The 14,701-nt window shown below is 44.4% G+C and overlaps 1 protein-coding gene across 3 annotated transcripts in view; it reads right to left on the bottom strand.

Annotated features, from left to right (window-relative positions):
- Positions 1-305: 305 nt before the first annotated feature.
- Positions 306-14,701, bottom strand: part of MYLK3 (myosin light chain kinase 3) — an 86,262-nt gene continuing 71,866 nt past the window's right edge. For all 3 annotated transcript variants that reach the window (XM_089661448.1, XM_089661447.1, XM_089661446.1), the window contains exons 9-13: positions 12,736-12,806; positions 10,583-10,711; positions 7,618-7,770; positions 5,164-5,296; positions 306-2,729 (exon numbers count right to left, since the gene is read on the bottom strand). In XM_089661448.1, the coding sequence (XP_089517574.1) occupies positions 2,658-2,729; positions 5,164-5,296; positions 7,618-7,770; positions 10,583-10,711; positions 12,736-12,806 (558 nt within the window). In that variant the 3' untranslated portion in view covers positions 306-2,657. The remainder of the gene's footprint in view (positions 2,730-5,163; positions 5,297-7,617; positions 7,771-10,582; positions 10,712-12,735; positions 12,807-14,701) is intronic.

Raw genomic sequence — 14,701 nt, 5'->3', positions numbered from 1 at the left:
AACTTGGCGCTATATTTCACATTTCAGTGTTTTTGGTTTGATTATATTATTGAATTAAATTTATTATTATATTTTTTATGATTATTTATTAAATTATAATTTATGATTTCGTGTTTCAAATTTTATCATCCCCGGGATGTTTACTAGACTCTTGTTCGGACAGATTTCAGTGAGTTATTCCTAAAAATTACAGCCTACAATAAAAAAAATACATATTTCCATGCAAAAAAATGTACCGCTTTGAGCACAGAAATATGGACATAATCAGACCGCTAGGGAGGTTAAGAAGAGAGTGACAAGTGATAGAAGGTATACAGTACTTTTTAATTTAGCTTTCCACCAACTTTTATACAACTATTGAGCCCAAAAATAAAAACAATTTTTTTTTGTTAGGCATTTTATTTTTTTTCTTTATAGAAATACAGAATTCTCACTTTTACAACAATACCCCCCTTCTACCACCACCCCCCCCCCCCAGAAAAAAAAAAAACACACTAAACCAGCCTAGACACATGTTTAAAACCTGCTATCCTACAGTTTTAAGCATGCACCAAAATAAATGCACATTCCACCAAAAACCGATGCATAAAATTAGCCTCACTGCGTTTCATAAATTAAGACCTATTGTAACCCTGATTTTTGTGAATGATCTTGAGAGCAGTTGCAATGGTCTGTATGTAGTGATGATGCCTTGATAAGGAAGGGTTTTAGTTTCATAGCAAGCGCCTGTATTTGTGGTGCAAGATGGCTGCAGCTTTCACTGTTACCCAGTGTGCAGAGAGGGGCAGGGTGCCGCACAGTTATGCAATGTTAATTCCTTGGTGTCACCAGTGTGCGCCATTGTAAAAATATATATGAAAAAAAGTAATATGTCCAAAGGAGTTGCTTATAAAAATGCAGCTCATTTAATGCTCCAAGCAACTGTCTTTGCCTAGGCTTTGACAATGTCATTAGTCTGCTGCAGGCAGGAGAATGCATTTACCCAGTCTTCTCTCCCCAGTGATCAGACTGCAAGGGGTAAGGCTGCAGCAGAGGGGTGATCTGTGTTGGATGTTTATGAAAAATTACCATAGTTTCCGCTCCATAAGATGCACCTTACCATAAGACGCATCTAGGTTTTAGAGGAGGAAAAAAAAATATTCTGAAACAATGGACTGCAGATATAGTACAGGAGATGACCAGAGACTGCAGACGTTTGGGGAGTGGGTACCCGAATTTGACAGATACCCACTTCCGCTGCGATCGTTCTCCCCATAGTCTTCTTGGACACGTGACAGGCCCCAGAAGACTACGGGGCCATTCACAAAGTGCAGCGCCTCTCATGCATGCGCAGTGGGCACCCGGCTGTAAAGCCGCAAGCTGTCACAGCCGTGTGCCCACACTGAAGATGCCGGCGCCAGGGAGAGAAGATAGCTGGAGAAACCAGCGGTGATGAGGACACCGCTGGACTGAGGAATAGATAGGACCGAGAAGCCGATTCTGCTGCACAGAAGAGCCGAGCGGCCGGCCCAGTATTCTAACGCGACAGCAATGAGGGGAATACTGGGCTGGCTGCTCCATATGATACACAGACATTTCCCACCATTTTTTTTTGGGGGGGGGGGGGAGTGCGTCTTATGGAGCGAAAAATACAGTACATAGACAACAGACGTTATATGACTGTCATCTGAGCTGGAATCTCATTGCCCGTTCACATAAATGCGGATTGGATGTGGTCTGAACTGCATCCAATCCGCATGACATGTGAAATAACGTTGCTTCCACTGGTGCTTGTTCACATATGTCCGGCGTACCGGCGGTTTAGAAAGAGTCCTGTCTGATTTCTGAGCAGTGCGGTCAGGTTCAGGTGCGGATTACAGGCCATTGACTTCTATGGGAACTGTTTCTAAACCTGACGTGAACAGGATGAAATCTTGAGCTGATCCTGTATCAACTGGCTATGAAACTCAAGCTTCACTCTGCATCGGATATGCGTGAATCCACTCTTTGTCCTGGAAGTAGACCCTGTTGCTACCCAATCAAAGATGGCGAGCCAGAGAAAAACCAATAAAGCCATTTTCAGGAGGGATACTGTGATAAGCACATGCATCTACTTATCAAGTAAAAGTATATCTGATTCTAGGTCCACTTTATAGAAGGGAATAGCTCTATTTAATAATAAAGAAATATTACAATCAATGAATCACTAGTGGCAAATTATCTTTAAAGCCCAACTGCGTTCAAAATTGTATTTTAGTTTTGGACAGAGTTGGAAAGTGTTAGAGTTAACTGTACCCCTAATTGTGTGATAAAACATCTTTTATGCACAATGCCTTCTTCCCATTACATCTAGAGATAAGAATGTACCTTGTAAAATATAATAACACATTTCATCTACTGTAATTATCACTTCACTAAACCTGTAAAATGTTCATCGCAGTTGAGATATTCAATACGAGGTATGATGGTACGAATCTGAGGATCCAGAAGGCCGAAGGTGAAGATCTCTATCTACATTTGGTATAATATTTCCACAACCACCACATTCACACTGTGCCCCCAGGGAGTGGATATCGGTCATCATGTGACCCCTGTGTACATAGTGCAGTCCGTAGAGTTACTGGGCGGCCAGGCGGCTGTTGTGTACAGTCCGCGCACAAATGTAGTTCAGTCTTGTTCTAGGAGGGTTTGTGTGAATGCAGCTGGAACTTCCTGAGACGGTTGGCAGCCGTGACCACATAGAAATGTTTCTGCAGGGGAACATGGTGATAACGTTCATGATTTGTGAGTAGTAAGACTTGATGAACAAAATGCAACAAACATTGGTTGACTTATCTAATGAATCGGTCCACCCCAAAAGTATTCTTTGTACAAACTGGAACTTGGTGACCTGGGTAACTGTTGCCTAATGTCTCTTCAGAAATTTGGTATTGAAGCGATTCTAAAGGTTAATTTTTGGGGTGGGAAATAACAAACGTCTATACTGACCTACTGTGCGCAGTGGTTTTGCACAGAGCAGCCTGGATCCTCCTCTTCTTGGGTCCCCCGCAGGCTCTCCTGGCTCCTGCTGTCCGGTAGGTGCCCCCACAGCAAGCAGCTTGCTATGGGGGCACCCGCTGCTCCGTGTGTCCGTTTACACATGGAGCTGCGTCTTGGCCCTGCCCCTCTCATCAGCTGACTGGCTGTGATTGACAGCAGTGGGAGCCAATGGCTCCCGCTTGCTGTCTCAGCCAATGAGGCAGAGACCCGGGGCAACCAAGGCTGTCATTCACAATGCTAGATCGCAAAGAGACTCAAGAAAGTATTGAATATAGAATGCGTGAAGGTAAAAAACCTTCAGCCTTTACACCGCTTTGAGATCTCTCTGTTACAGTTCCTGGCTCTGGTTCCACCCATTCGCCATCAAATTCTGAATTTCCTCTTGCAATAACTTTCAATGTTAACCTAACCTGGCCTAAAAGTGTTGAAATGCAGATCCCTTGTGCTTGCAAGTACCTGTGCTAATTTTCAAATTGGTCCTAGTAGGACCCTATGCCTTCTCCCTGCCATTATGCTGTCAAGTGCTAGAGCTTCAGTGGGCAATAGAGGTTCTGGCATTTGGCAATGGATGGAGCTAAAACCCAAGAAATATATTTAGACTGTATGGCCAAAGAGGTGTAGACACCTGACCGTCATATGTCTATGTTGGACATCCCAGTACAATCTCGGCATTAATATGGAGTGCCCCTTCCCGTTGTGCCTACTGTAGCCTCTACTCTGCTAGGAAGGCTTTCCACAAATGTGCACATGGGAAGGTTTGCCCATTCACACAAAAAGGGAAGACCTAGCTCACAGCTGGTGTTCCAAGTGAGTTAGACCAAGGTTCAGTGTTCAGTGAGTTAGACCAAGGTTTGCACAGGCCACTTGAGCTCCTCCTCACCAAACTCCTCAAACCATGTCTTTATGGAGCTGCCATTGTGCACAAGAGCACCTTCATACTGGGGGCGTAATCCAAACTGTTCACATAAAGCAGGGGTGTTCAACCTTTTGACCTTCCTGGGGTGCAATGGAAGAAGAGGAATTGTCTTGGGTCACACATACAATACACTAAAAATATGGACAGCTGATAAACAGAAAGTCAGGTAGATCACAAGTTAATGATCACTGATATAGATAAATCACCCCTGTACCCAGCAATGCCAATGGCCCATCATCCACACCCATGACCTAGTATAGCTTATAGGATACACCTGTACCCAGCAATACCAATAACCCACCCCATGATCCTAGTATAGCCCACACATCACACCTGTACCCAAGTTAGCCCATATATCACCCCTATGTTTAGAAATGCCAATGGCCCATCACCCACACCAGTTATCCTAGTACAGCTCCTACATCAACCCCATGATCCTAGCACAGCCCACACGTCACCCCTGCACCTAGCAATGCCAAAGGCCCATCACCCAAACCTATGCTGCTAGTACAGCTCATACATTACCCAGCAACATGAATGGCCCATCCCAAGATCTTAGAGTACCCCCTAGATCTAGCCAGGTTTGTCCATGTTGGTTGCCACAGTGGCTATGCTTGGATGGCACCCCCAGGGTCACTCCAGACATGCCCAGGCCACACGCGTAACTCTTTTGGGCTGCATGTAGCCTGCAGCCCATGGGTTGGACACCCCTGCCATAACGTTTGAAAAGCACTATTGTCTAAAATGTCTTTGTATGCTGTAGTATTACCAGTACACTTCAGTGCAAACACCTGAACTCAATCATTTGAAGGAGTTTACACATACTGTTGGCCATAAAGGTAAGGTGTGATAGTCAGATGTGTACAAAGTGTGTCCATATGATCCATACAGTGTATACAATAGTGGAAAGTTGGACCATCAGATCTTCAATAAACACCTATGATCATTTCAGCCAAACCAGTAAGCTCGTGCAAATGCACACACCCCTCACTCCAGCCTTGTCTTGAAGAAATACCAGTAGGTTATCCATGAAATTTCCTTTTAAATAATATATTTCTCCCTCATCCAAAATCATTTGCTGTCTACAGAGATTATGGTGTGACCATAGATGTATAACTGTTACCTAAACCGATCAATATATCTGCAGGACTGGTTTTCAGTCATGTTTATGAGGTTCCTGTACTTGACAGGAAGATAAATTAGATACACGAGAGGTATGGAGGACTTACTTTCCATTTCTTTTGGGCCATGTATTTCTGAAGCATGATCTGTGACTTCAAGCGAACTTTGTATTTCTTGGCTTTTAGGGGCAAATTCGTAAGCCACTCATGCTTTAGGCATTGTCCGGCGCTCAGTCTACAGCTAGAGGTACAAAACAACAAAAACAACCAATAAAACATGAAGGTCAACAGTCACATGGTCTTGCTGTACACATTTGCTTCTTTATGCCCATGTTCCTTTCTCTGTACAGGAGAGTTCAACCTAAAAGTTCACTCACTAGCCACTGCGCTATTAACAAAAAAATGCAAAAAATTAAAAAAAAAAAGTTTCTTTGTTTCTATTATAACATTTTTCAAACAGGTAATTTTTCTTCTTCACTGATATGCTTTGATGAGGCAGCACTGATGGGCACTAATAGGCGGCACTGATAGGCAGCACTAATGGGAACTGATAGGCAGCACTGATAGGCAGCATTAATGAGGTGGCACTGATAGGCGGCACTAATGAGGTGTCACGGATAGGCGGCACTGATAGATAGCACTGATAGGTGGCACTGGCTGGCATCACTGCTGGGCACTGACTGGCATCACTGCTGGGCACTGACTGGCGGCACTGCTAGGCATTGACTGGCACAACTGCTGGGCACTGACTGGCACAACCGCTGGGCACTGACTGGCAGCACTGCTGGGCTGCACTGATGGGCACTCGTGGGTGGCACTTGTGGGCACAGGTGGGTGGCACTAGTGGGCACAGGTGGGTGGCACTAGTGGGCACAGGTGGGTGGGCACAGGTGGATGGCACTTCTGAGCACAGGTGTGTGGTATTGCTGGGCGGCACAGGTGGGCGCACTGCTGGGCACAGGTGGGCAGAACTGATGGGTGGCACTGCTGGGCACTGATCATCAGGGCACTGATGATCAGTGCCCTGATGATCGGCGCCAATCCCTGCTCTGACAACTGCCAGTTCTTGGCAGTACTTTCCTCATGCTCTGACAGCGTGAGGAAAGTGCAGCCGAGAACTGGCAATTGCATTTCCCGGTGATCAGCGTGTCATTGGACACGGCTGATCACGTGGTAAAAGGCCGCTGTGATTGGCCTTTTACCACATCACGTGATCAGCTGTGCCCGTAGGAAAGCGCATTCTGGGAGGATGTCATATGACGCCCTCCCAGAACTGGCCGGCCGCAGTGTAGCTGTCATTCGGCTATCTGCAGTCAGCAGGTGGTTAAAGAGACAATGGAGTGGATTTACTAAAACTGGAGCACTCAGAACCTGGTATTTGGTAGCCAATCAGCTTCTAGCTTCAGCTTGTTCAATTACACTATGACAATAAAACCTGGAATATGATTGGTTTCTATGCAGAACTGCAGCAAATTTTGTACCATGCAGTTTTAATAAATAAACCCCAAAGCCACTTTGCCCATATCTGCAGAGACCCAGTCTTCTAGGTATGAGAGAGCACATGTGATAATGCCCGGGCCTGAGCAACCCATCAGCAGGTCTGAACACTGCTGTGCGAATTGGGCGCATGATGTGACCCATGTCTAGATGCCAACACCAGAGCGGTGTAGAGGTAGTGCTGATCAGTAAGTATAGAAGCTTGCAGAGGTGGGCTATCTTGAGACACAATCACTTTGCCCGGATTGGACAGTGTCTTTCTAAAGTAAATCCTTGAAATAGCCTCAGGGGACCCCTGCTAAAAGTATTCCATCAAGGGTCTTTGGGAAGAAGGCCCCTTACATTGGTTGTCAGTGGAAAATTGCCCTCTTATAGGCGTGGTCAGAATGCCAACCTTACAGACAACTAAGGCCCCTTGCACATGGGGCCATCCAGCTGCTGTGTGTCCTTCCTGGTGTTTTAGTGAGCCTAGGAAAGACAGGTTCAGTGGCCAGCCCCACTGCCTGCAGGTTGTCAAAGTCTATGGCTGAATACAGGTCTTCTGTGTTCCATGCATTGGTCCCTGAATGCACAGGGCCCCAAACGCAGGTACCATTCAGTACAGCATTCAGCCCTGTTCAGCGGCTTTTGAGAAGCTACAGGCAGCAGGGCTAGACATTGCAAGTCATTATACACCAGATGTACATCAACTAGACACCGTGTGCAAGGTGCCTTAAAAGATCATGTCATGTAAAAGGAGTAACTTTGACAAGTGTCATTGGAGCCAGGATTATGCAGGAACCATCATATGGGAGCTCAATCATCTACAGCTCAAGGAACCCCTAGCTACCACTGGAGGAACCCATATGTTGCATGGAACCATGCTTGAGAATGGCTGCTCCAAAGCAACCCCATGACAGCCAGGGATGGTCATGTAATACAGCCATTTGGCTAAGAAGTTGATCATTTGAAATCTGCACTATACTGGAGTCCTACTGTAATGGAATCTCCTTCCTCCAGCTGTTATCTGTGGTAGGACATCCCTGCTTTGTAATGTCATTGAAGATGCTCTTTATATTTTATTACCTCTTTTCTTTGAGCAAAAGTCCTGAGATGAAGTCCTTGGCTTCTTCGGACACCTGATCGAATGCCTCCGAGTCAAAATCCCAGTTGCAGTTGACAATGTAGTTCATGGTCTCTGCGTCACTTTCTCCCAGAAATGGAGATAGACCGCTGAGCCTAACAAAGACAAAATTAGCAGAATTAAAGTAAAAACCTCTGCATCAGACAACCATGAGGTCTGCTGGAGAGAAACACAAAAGATTCATTTACCTACCACCCTCCCCACCTACACATACTCACCTTCCCTTTGCTGCTACAACATTCTTCGTTTGAAGGGATCAAGGGAGAAAGTCCTGGGTAAACCAAGTCAAGATTTAAAGCCAACATGGGGTAGAGACTGCTTTTCCTCCAACGTATGACATAAAAATATACCTAATGCATTAAGCACAGGTTCACTTTGGACTTCCATGGCCGAGCAGGTGCATCCAAGCCTTACATCACCAAGTGAAATGCAAATCATCATATGCCGTGGTGTAAAGCACGCCACCACTGGACTCTAGAGCAATGGAGATGTGTTCTCTGGAGTGACCAATCACACTTCTCTGTCTGGCAATCCGATAGACGTGCCTGCGTTTGGCAGTTGCCAGGAGAATGGTTTTTGCCTGACTGCATTGTGCCAAATGTAAAGTTTGGTGGAGGGGAGATTATGGTGTGGGGTTGTTTTCAGGGCTTAGGCTTGGCCCCCTAGTTCCAGTGAAGGGAACTCTTAAGGCCTCAGCATACCAAGACATTTTGGTCAATTTCATGCTCCCAACTTTGTGGGAAGAGTTTGAGGATGGCCCCTTCCTGTTCCAACATGACTGCGCACCGCACACACTGCACAAGTCAAGATTTAAAGCCAACACGGGGTAGAGACTGCCTTGCCACCAACGTATGACATAAATATATACCTAATGCTTTAAGCACAGGTTCACTTTGAACTTCATCCTTCGCATGATAAAACCCATTAACATGTTTGCATTGCAGCAACACATGAACATGCATTACCAAGTTGCAGTGCCATTCATTAAGAATGGCACCCCAGTGCTATAAGGCAACACACAGTTGTGTTAGAAAAAAAAGATCTCACATCCATTTTTTGGCACATTAGGGTGTGTTGGTAGTCCATTCATTTATATTATTATTATACAGGATTTATATAGCGCCAACAGTTTGCTCAGCACTTTACAATATAACGGGAGACAATACAGCAACAATACAAGAGGGATAGGAGGGCCCTGATCCTCAGAGCTTACATTTACATAGGCTGCCTTAATACAATGCATTTTCAGGACATAATGTGCCTTAATAATAATGTGCCATGGGCAGCACAGTGGCTAAATGGTTAGCACTTCCACCTGGCAGTACTAGGGTTGTTGGTTCGAATCCCAGCCACGGCACCTCTTGCCTGGAGTTTGCATGTTCTCCCTGTGCCTGCGTGGGTTTCCTCCGGGTACTCCAGTTTCCTCCCACACACAAAGACATGCTGGTAGGTTGGATCCTGTCTAAATTGGCCTTAGTATGTGTATGTATGAATGTGAGTTAGGGACCTTAGATTGTACGCCCCTTGAGGGTTAGGGACTGATGTGAATGTACTATATATATGTGAAGAGCTGCGTAAATTGACTGCGCTATATAAGTACCAGAAATAAATAATAAATAAATAATACACTACAGAGAAGTAAATAATCCCCTATTGTTTTAACCCTAACCCCTTATCAAAACCTTTAGGCCCCATTCACGTTAGGCGATTTGAAATCACAAGCAGAATCAATGCGATGCACATTTGGTCACCATTATATTAATGGCAGCCCAAACGAGGTGCAATTTTGCCATGAATCACGCAGGAAAACAAGCGGTTAAGAATCATACTAAGCTTGTTGCCCAAAAAGAAACAGGAACTACTTTTGGGCGACAATTGCACATAGGGCAGCCCATTGAAGTGGATGGGCTGCCCTATGTGAGACACGCATTTCGGCATGTCAATTCCGCTTGAAAAATAGTGAGCGGAACATTTGTTCCTGCTATGCGAGGTCTGAATGGGGCCTTGAACATATCCTTACTCTATAACCCTAAAGCTGATTGTTTTCACAGCAAAGATGTAACAGGATAAAAATTGTACTATCACACTGATAATGAATAAAAAACTTAGCAACAAACTTAGCAAAATAAGGAACTTATTCACTCATATCTGTAACTCCCTCCTCATTGGCCTACCTCATCGCAGGCTATCCCATCTTCAGTCTATCATGTATGCTGCTGCCAGACTCATCCACCTCAATAACCGTTCCGTATCCACCACCCCTCTCTGCCAATCCCTCCACTGGCTCCCAGTTGCCCAACAGATAAAATTCAAAACTCTGACAATGACATATAAAGCCATCCACAACACTGCCCCAACTTACATAACCGATCTTATCTCTAAATATCACCCAAACCGTACACTCCGCTCCTCGCAGGAACTCTTACTCTCTACCTCCCTTATCTCCTCCTCCTATGCTCGTCTCCAAGACTTCTCCAGGGCGTCTCCCATCCTCTGGAACTCCCTACCCCAATCTATCAGACTATCACCTACTCTACTTGCCTTTCGGCGATCACTGAAAACCTTTCTCTTCAGGGAAGCCTATCCCGCCCTCTGCTAATTCTGGAATCCTCTACTCTTCCAACCAGTCCATCCCCCACAGTGACTACCTACTGTACCATTCACCCCGCCCTCCTAGATTGTAAGCTCCAAGGAACAGGGCCCTCAAATCCCTCTTGTATTGAACTGTATTGTTACTGTATTGTCTCCCACTGTAATGTAAAGCGCTAAGAAAACCGTTGCCGCTATATAAATCCTATATACTAATAAAAATAATAATCAATGTAACAAATCTTCTGCACCTGGTTGCTCAGTAACAAATGTAGTGCAGCAAAAGCCCCAGATCCGCCGACCCACTGGGTAACTTACAGCATGTAGGTAATGACCCCCACACTCCACATATCGGTTGGGAAGGACACAAAGTCGTAATTCACCACTTCCGGGGCCAAAAACTCTGGTGTTCCAAAGTTCACCTTCAGCTTCTCTCTTGGCTTGTACCTGAAAAACCAGTGCAGGATATTAAAGTGACAAAAAATGATGTCCTTATCCTCCAAAAATAATCCATACACATCCACTACTTGTGCTCCATGCATACTAAAAATCCCATAGTCCATCTCAGGAGCAAACATGAGAGGGTGGCTACATCCCTACATACAGTGGGACATGGAGAACCAACACAGCCACTCTCTAACAGAAAGTCAGATCACAGTAGGGAAAAAAAAATTAAATTTGGAGATTAGTTGGAGGCTGAGAGCTATAGCATGAACTTTCTGAGTTAAGAATACATACCTGAATAGGAAAATAAATTAAGTGTGTAGAGTTTTTAGGAAAAAGACAACCAGCCAACATGTTTCCTTTTGTTTTGGATAAAAGGGGGAAGAAATATGTCTTACGTTTTTGTTGCTGTCAGTGCCCGTTAGGGAGCCCTCCCCTATCCTATAGAGACACAGAGTTGATATATATATGATGATTTCTGTAGGTCTTTAGCTGACACTCTGGGATTCTTCTTTACCTCATGCAGCATTCTGTGCTGTGCTCTTGCAGTCATTTTTACAGGACGTCCATGCCTAGGGAGAGTAGCAACAGTGCTAAACTTTCTCCATTTGTAGACAGTCTGTCTTACCGTGGACACGTGAACATCAAGGCTTTTGGAGATACTTTTGTAACCCTTTTCAGCTTCATGCAAGTCAACAATTCTTGATCGTGGGTCTTCTGAGAGCTCTTTTCTGCGAGGCATGGTTCACATCAGACAGTGATTCTTGAAACCAGTAAACCCAAAACAGGTATGTGTTTTTTAAGGGCAGGACAGCTGTCAGCAACACATCCAATATCATCACACTGATTGGAGTCAAGGTTGGCTCACTCCTGGCTCCAATTAGCTCTGGGAGAAGTCATTAAGCTAGGGCATCACATACTTTTTCCTCCCTGCACTGTGAATGTTTACATGTTATGTGCAATTAAACCATGGCAACATCTAATGTTTGTGTAGTATTATGTTCAGCAGACTGTGTTGTTCTATTGTTGTGACTTAGATGACGTTCAGAGCACATTTTATGCCCAAGTCATGCAAAACTGCACGTAATCCCAAGGGGTTCACATACTTTTTCTTGCAACTGTATACACACACACACACACACACACCGGCCACTTAATTAGGTACACCTTGCTAGTGCCAAGAAAATCTCCCCCAGACCATGACACCACCACCAGCCTGAACCGTTGATCCAAGGCAGGATGGATCCACGCTTTCATGTTGTTTGCACCAAATTCTGACCCTACCATCTGGATGTCGCAGAAACCAGTCTGCCCATTCTCCTCTGACATCAACAAGGCATTTTAGTCCACAAAACTGTTGCTCACTGGATATTTTCTCTTTTTCGGACCATTCTCTGTAAACCCTAGAGATGGTTGTACGTGAAAATCCAAGCAGATCAGCAGTTTTTGAAAAACTCAGACCAGCCCCTCTGGCACCAACAACCATGCTACATTCAAAGTCATTTAAACTTTGGAGGTATTTAAATATTGCTTTTGGGTTTTTTTTTGCTATTGTATTTGTTAATTTACCGGTACTACACATTTTATACATGGCCATGAAATTATACATTAGATGTATTAACTTATATAATTTTTAATTCTTTATAGCCCTCAGATTCATTTTATCTTTAGTTTTAGGGGTAAAGGTTACCTGAAATCTGAAATTTGCTGCCTTATCAACTGCTGGATTATGAGCGCTGTCTCCCAATTCCTGAGGCCACATAGCAGTCCAATAACAGATCAATATCTGGCGGTTTGCTTTCATTCAAAATTAAATATATGAAATCTCATCCTTGTCTCCTAGAACAGGAAGGTTCCTGGCGCATGATGAGTTGAGTATATAAAGAAGGGGTCAGAAAGTATAAGTAGCAGCGTCTATCTTTATATTAACTCCTTATATTCCTCTGCCCTGTGGACTGTAAAACATTCCCATATATCAGAGCTGTGCGTGTTTAAATCCCTGTTAACTATGATAAGAGACTGTTTACCTTCTTGCTAGTCCGAAATCAATAATCTTGATTTGGTTTCCAGTTCGACTGACGCACAAAATATTTTCAGGCTGAAAAAAAAAGGAATTTAGATTAATATCAACAATACATGTTACTTAGTTTTACCAAGTCTTTACTTTTTTTTTTTTTAATCAAAATAAGTCTTTAAAATGTAAAAGTCATAAAAAAAACTTCTTACAGAAAACATTTATTGGTGCGGATCTTGATTTAGAACTAAAGTCAAAAATTTTTTTTTCGTCATTTTGGATAGGGTTAGATTTTTTCGCCATTTGTGTCTGATTGGGGAGATTTAATCTCACTTCCTGTTCCATAGCCAAACAGGAAGTGAGAGGAAATCCCTCTAAAGTGAGAAGGTTCCGGTTGTCGCCAGAACTAGTGTCCGCTTTGGAAGATTTCCCCTCTGTTCCTGTTCTGGTGTAAACCAAAATTTGGGATTTTATTTCTCAATGATGATGGCAGAAAGCGGCACAGACAGCAATAAAAACTCGGCAGGGGGTCTTATCCCTCTCCATTCTATCCAAAGAGGAAGTCTTGTCTTTAGTTAGGACTCATGTACACTGCAGCTGATAAACTCACATTCAGGAGCTGTTCAGCAATTTTTTCAGCAGCCCCTGAACTCTCCCTAATGTTTTCCTATGTGTCCATTTAAACATCTTCGTTTACAGGCAGTTGAGTTTACAGTCATTTTTTTGAACACACCAAACTTGCGTTCAGCAGTCGATTTTATCAGCGTTTCAAATGCAAAACGCAGCAAATCGCGTTTATAAGCGTTTGCGTTTGAAATTGTTTTTTAATTCTTCCAGTTCCCGATGCTGTCCAGAGCCTTTTTTCGTCATGATAGGGAGAGAAGAAACGGCTCCAATAGTGTAAATCCAATAAAACATTTATTTAGAAGAAGGTAATAAACACCTTTGAGGGGCGGAGCCTGGCTATGGCGGCGTGAATGAGCACGGAGTGAGTGCTCTCTGCTACCCCTGCCTTACCTTGGATGCCTGAGGAGATGGAGACGCTGGGCCCGGGGATTTGCCCGCTGGTGACCGACGCTGGGCCGGGGATTTGCCCGCTGGTGAACCGGTCGGTGGGTGGCGATCCTGGCGGCATCGGAGAGGGAGTGAGCCGGGATGAGGAAGTTGGAGGTGGTGCGACCCAAGGAGAGAGGCTGCTGGGAGGACGAGGAGGAGGGTTGTGATCACACGACCTGCCGCAGAGGAGCTCTGGGAAGGGGAGAAAGCCGGCCGGCCGGGGCCCGAGGAAAGAGAGAGATGCCGATGCCTCTCCCCCCCAGTACTGTGTCTTAACCAGACAATGAGCCCCCAGCGCCCCTGGGAGAAGAAATATTAACCGATAGAGGACTGGGAAGCAAATTACAGGAGGAGAAGCCCACAGGAATCCCCCTGAAGAAAAAGAAGATCAAAGGCTTATGTCGGTGGCCCAAACTGACTCAAATAATCTCATTGGAGAGAACTACAAGGAGAGGGTGAGTGTGAACAGTTTGGAATGGTAAAGACTGTATAAAAATATATTGTCCATGGAAAGTTAAAGAGGATACGTAAAAGGGGGGGATTTCCTGGGAGAGTATGCAAGTGACTTAAATATGATAAGAAGATATAGAAAAGCCATAACTTGGAAAAACGGATAAAATAATAAAGAGGATTGAAATTTGACCACCAGGCCCAAGGTGTCTAGATTTTACTGTGGTTCCAGCTTTCGTAAGTGCGAATAAGGAGAAAAGGAGGAAAAGTAGAGCCTAGAAGATGAAAAATAAAAGCGTGAAATGTAGTGGGACAAAGGGGTCTCAGACAAGTACAATAAAAAAATATACGTCTCAAGGTAATATGACCCCAGAAAGGTCTCAAGTGATTGGGGAAAAAAGTGAACTGGAAATAAGCTTGGAAGATAGCCCTAAACCCTCAGTAGTAATACAACATAGCAACCAACAAACAAA

This window comes from Staurois parvus, unplaced genomic scaffold (genome assembly GCF_062004578.1).
Source record: "Staurois parvus isolate SC_StPar_1 unplaced genomic scaffold, SC_StPar_1.0 ptg001339l, whole genome shotgun sequence".
Classification (NCBI taxonomy): Eukaryota; Metazoa; Chordata; class Amphibia; order Anura; family Ranidae; genus Staurois; species Staurois parvus.
This window is presented reverse-complemented; position numbering and strand designations above follow the sequence as displayed.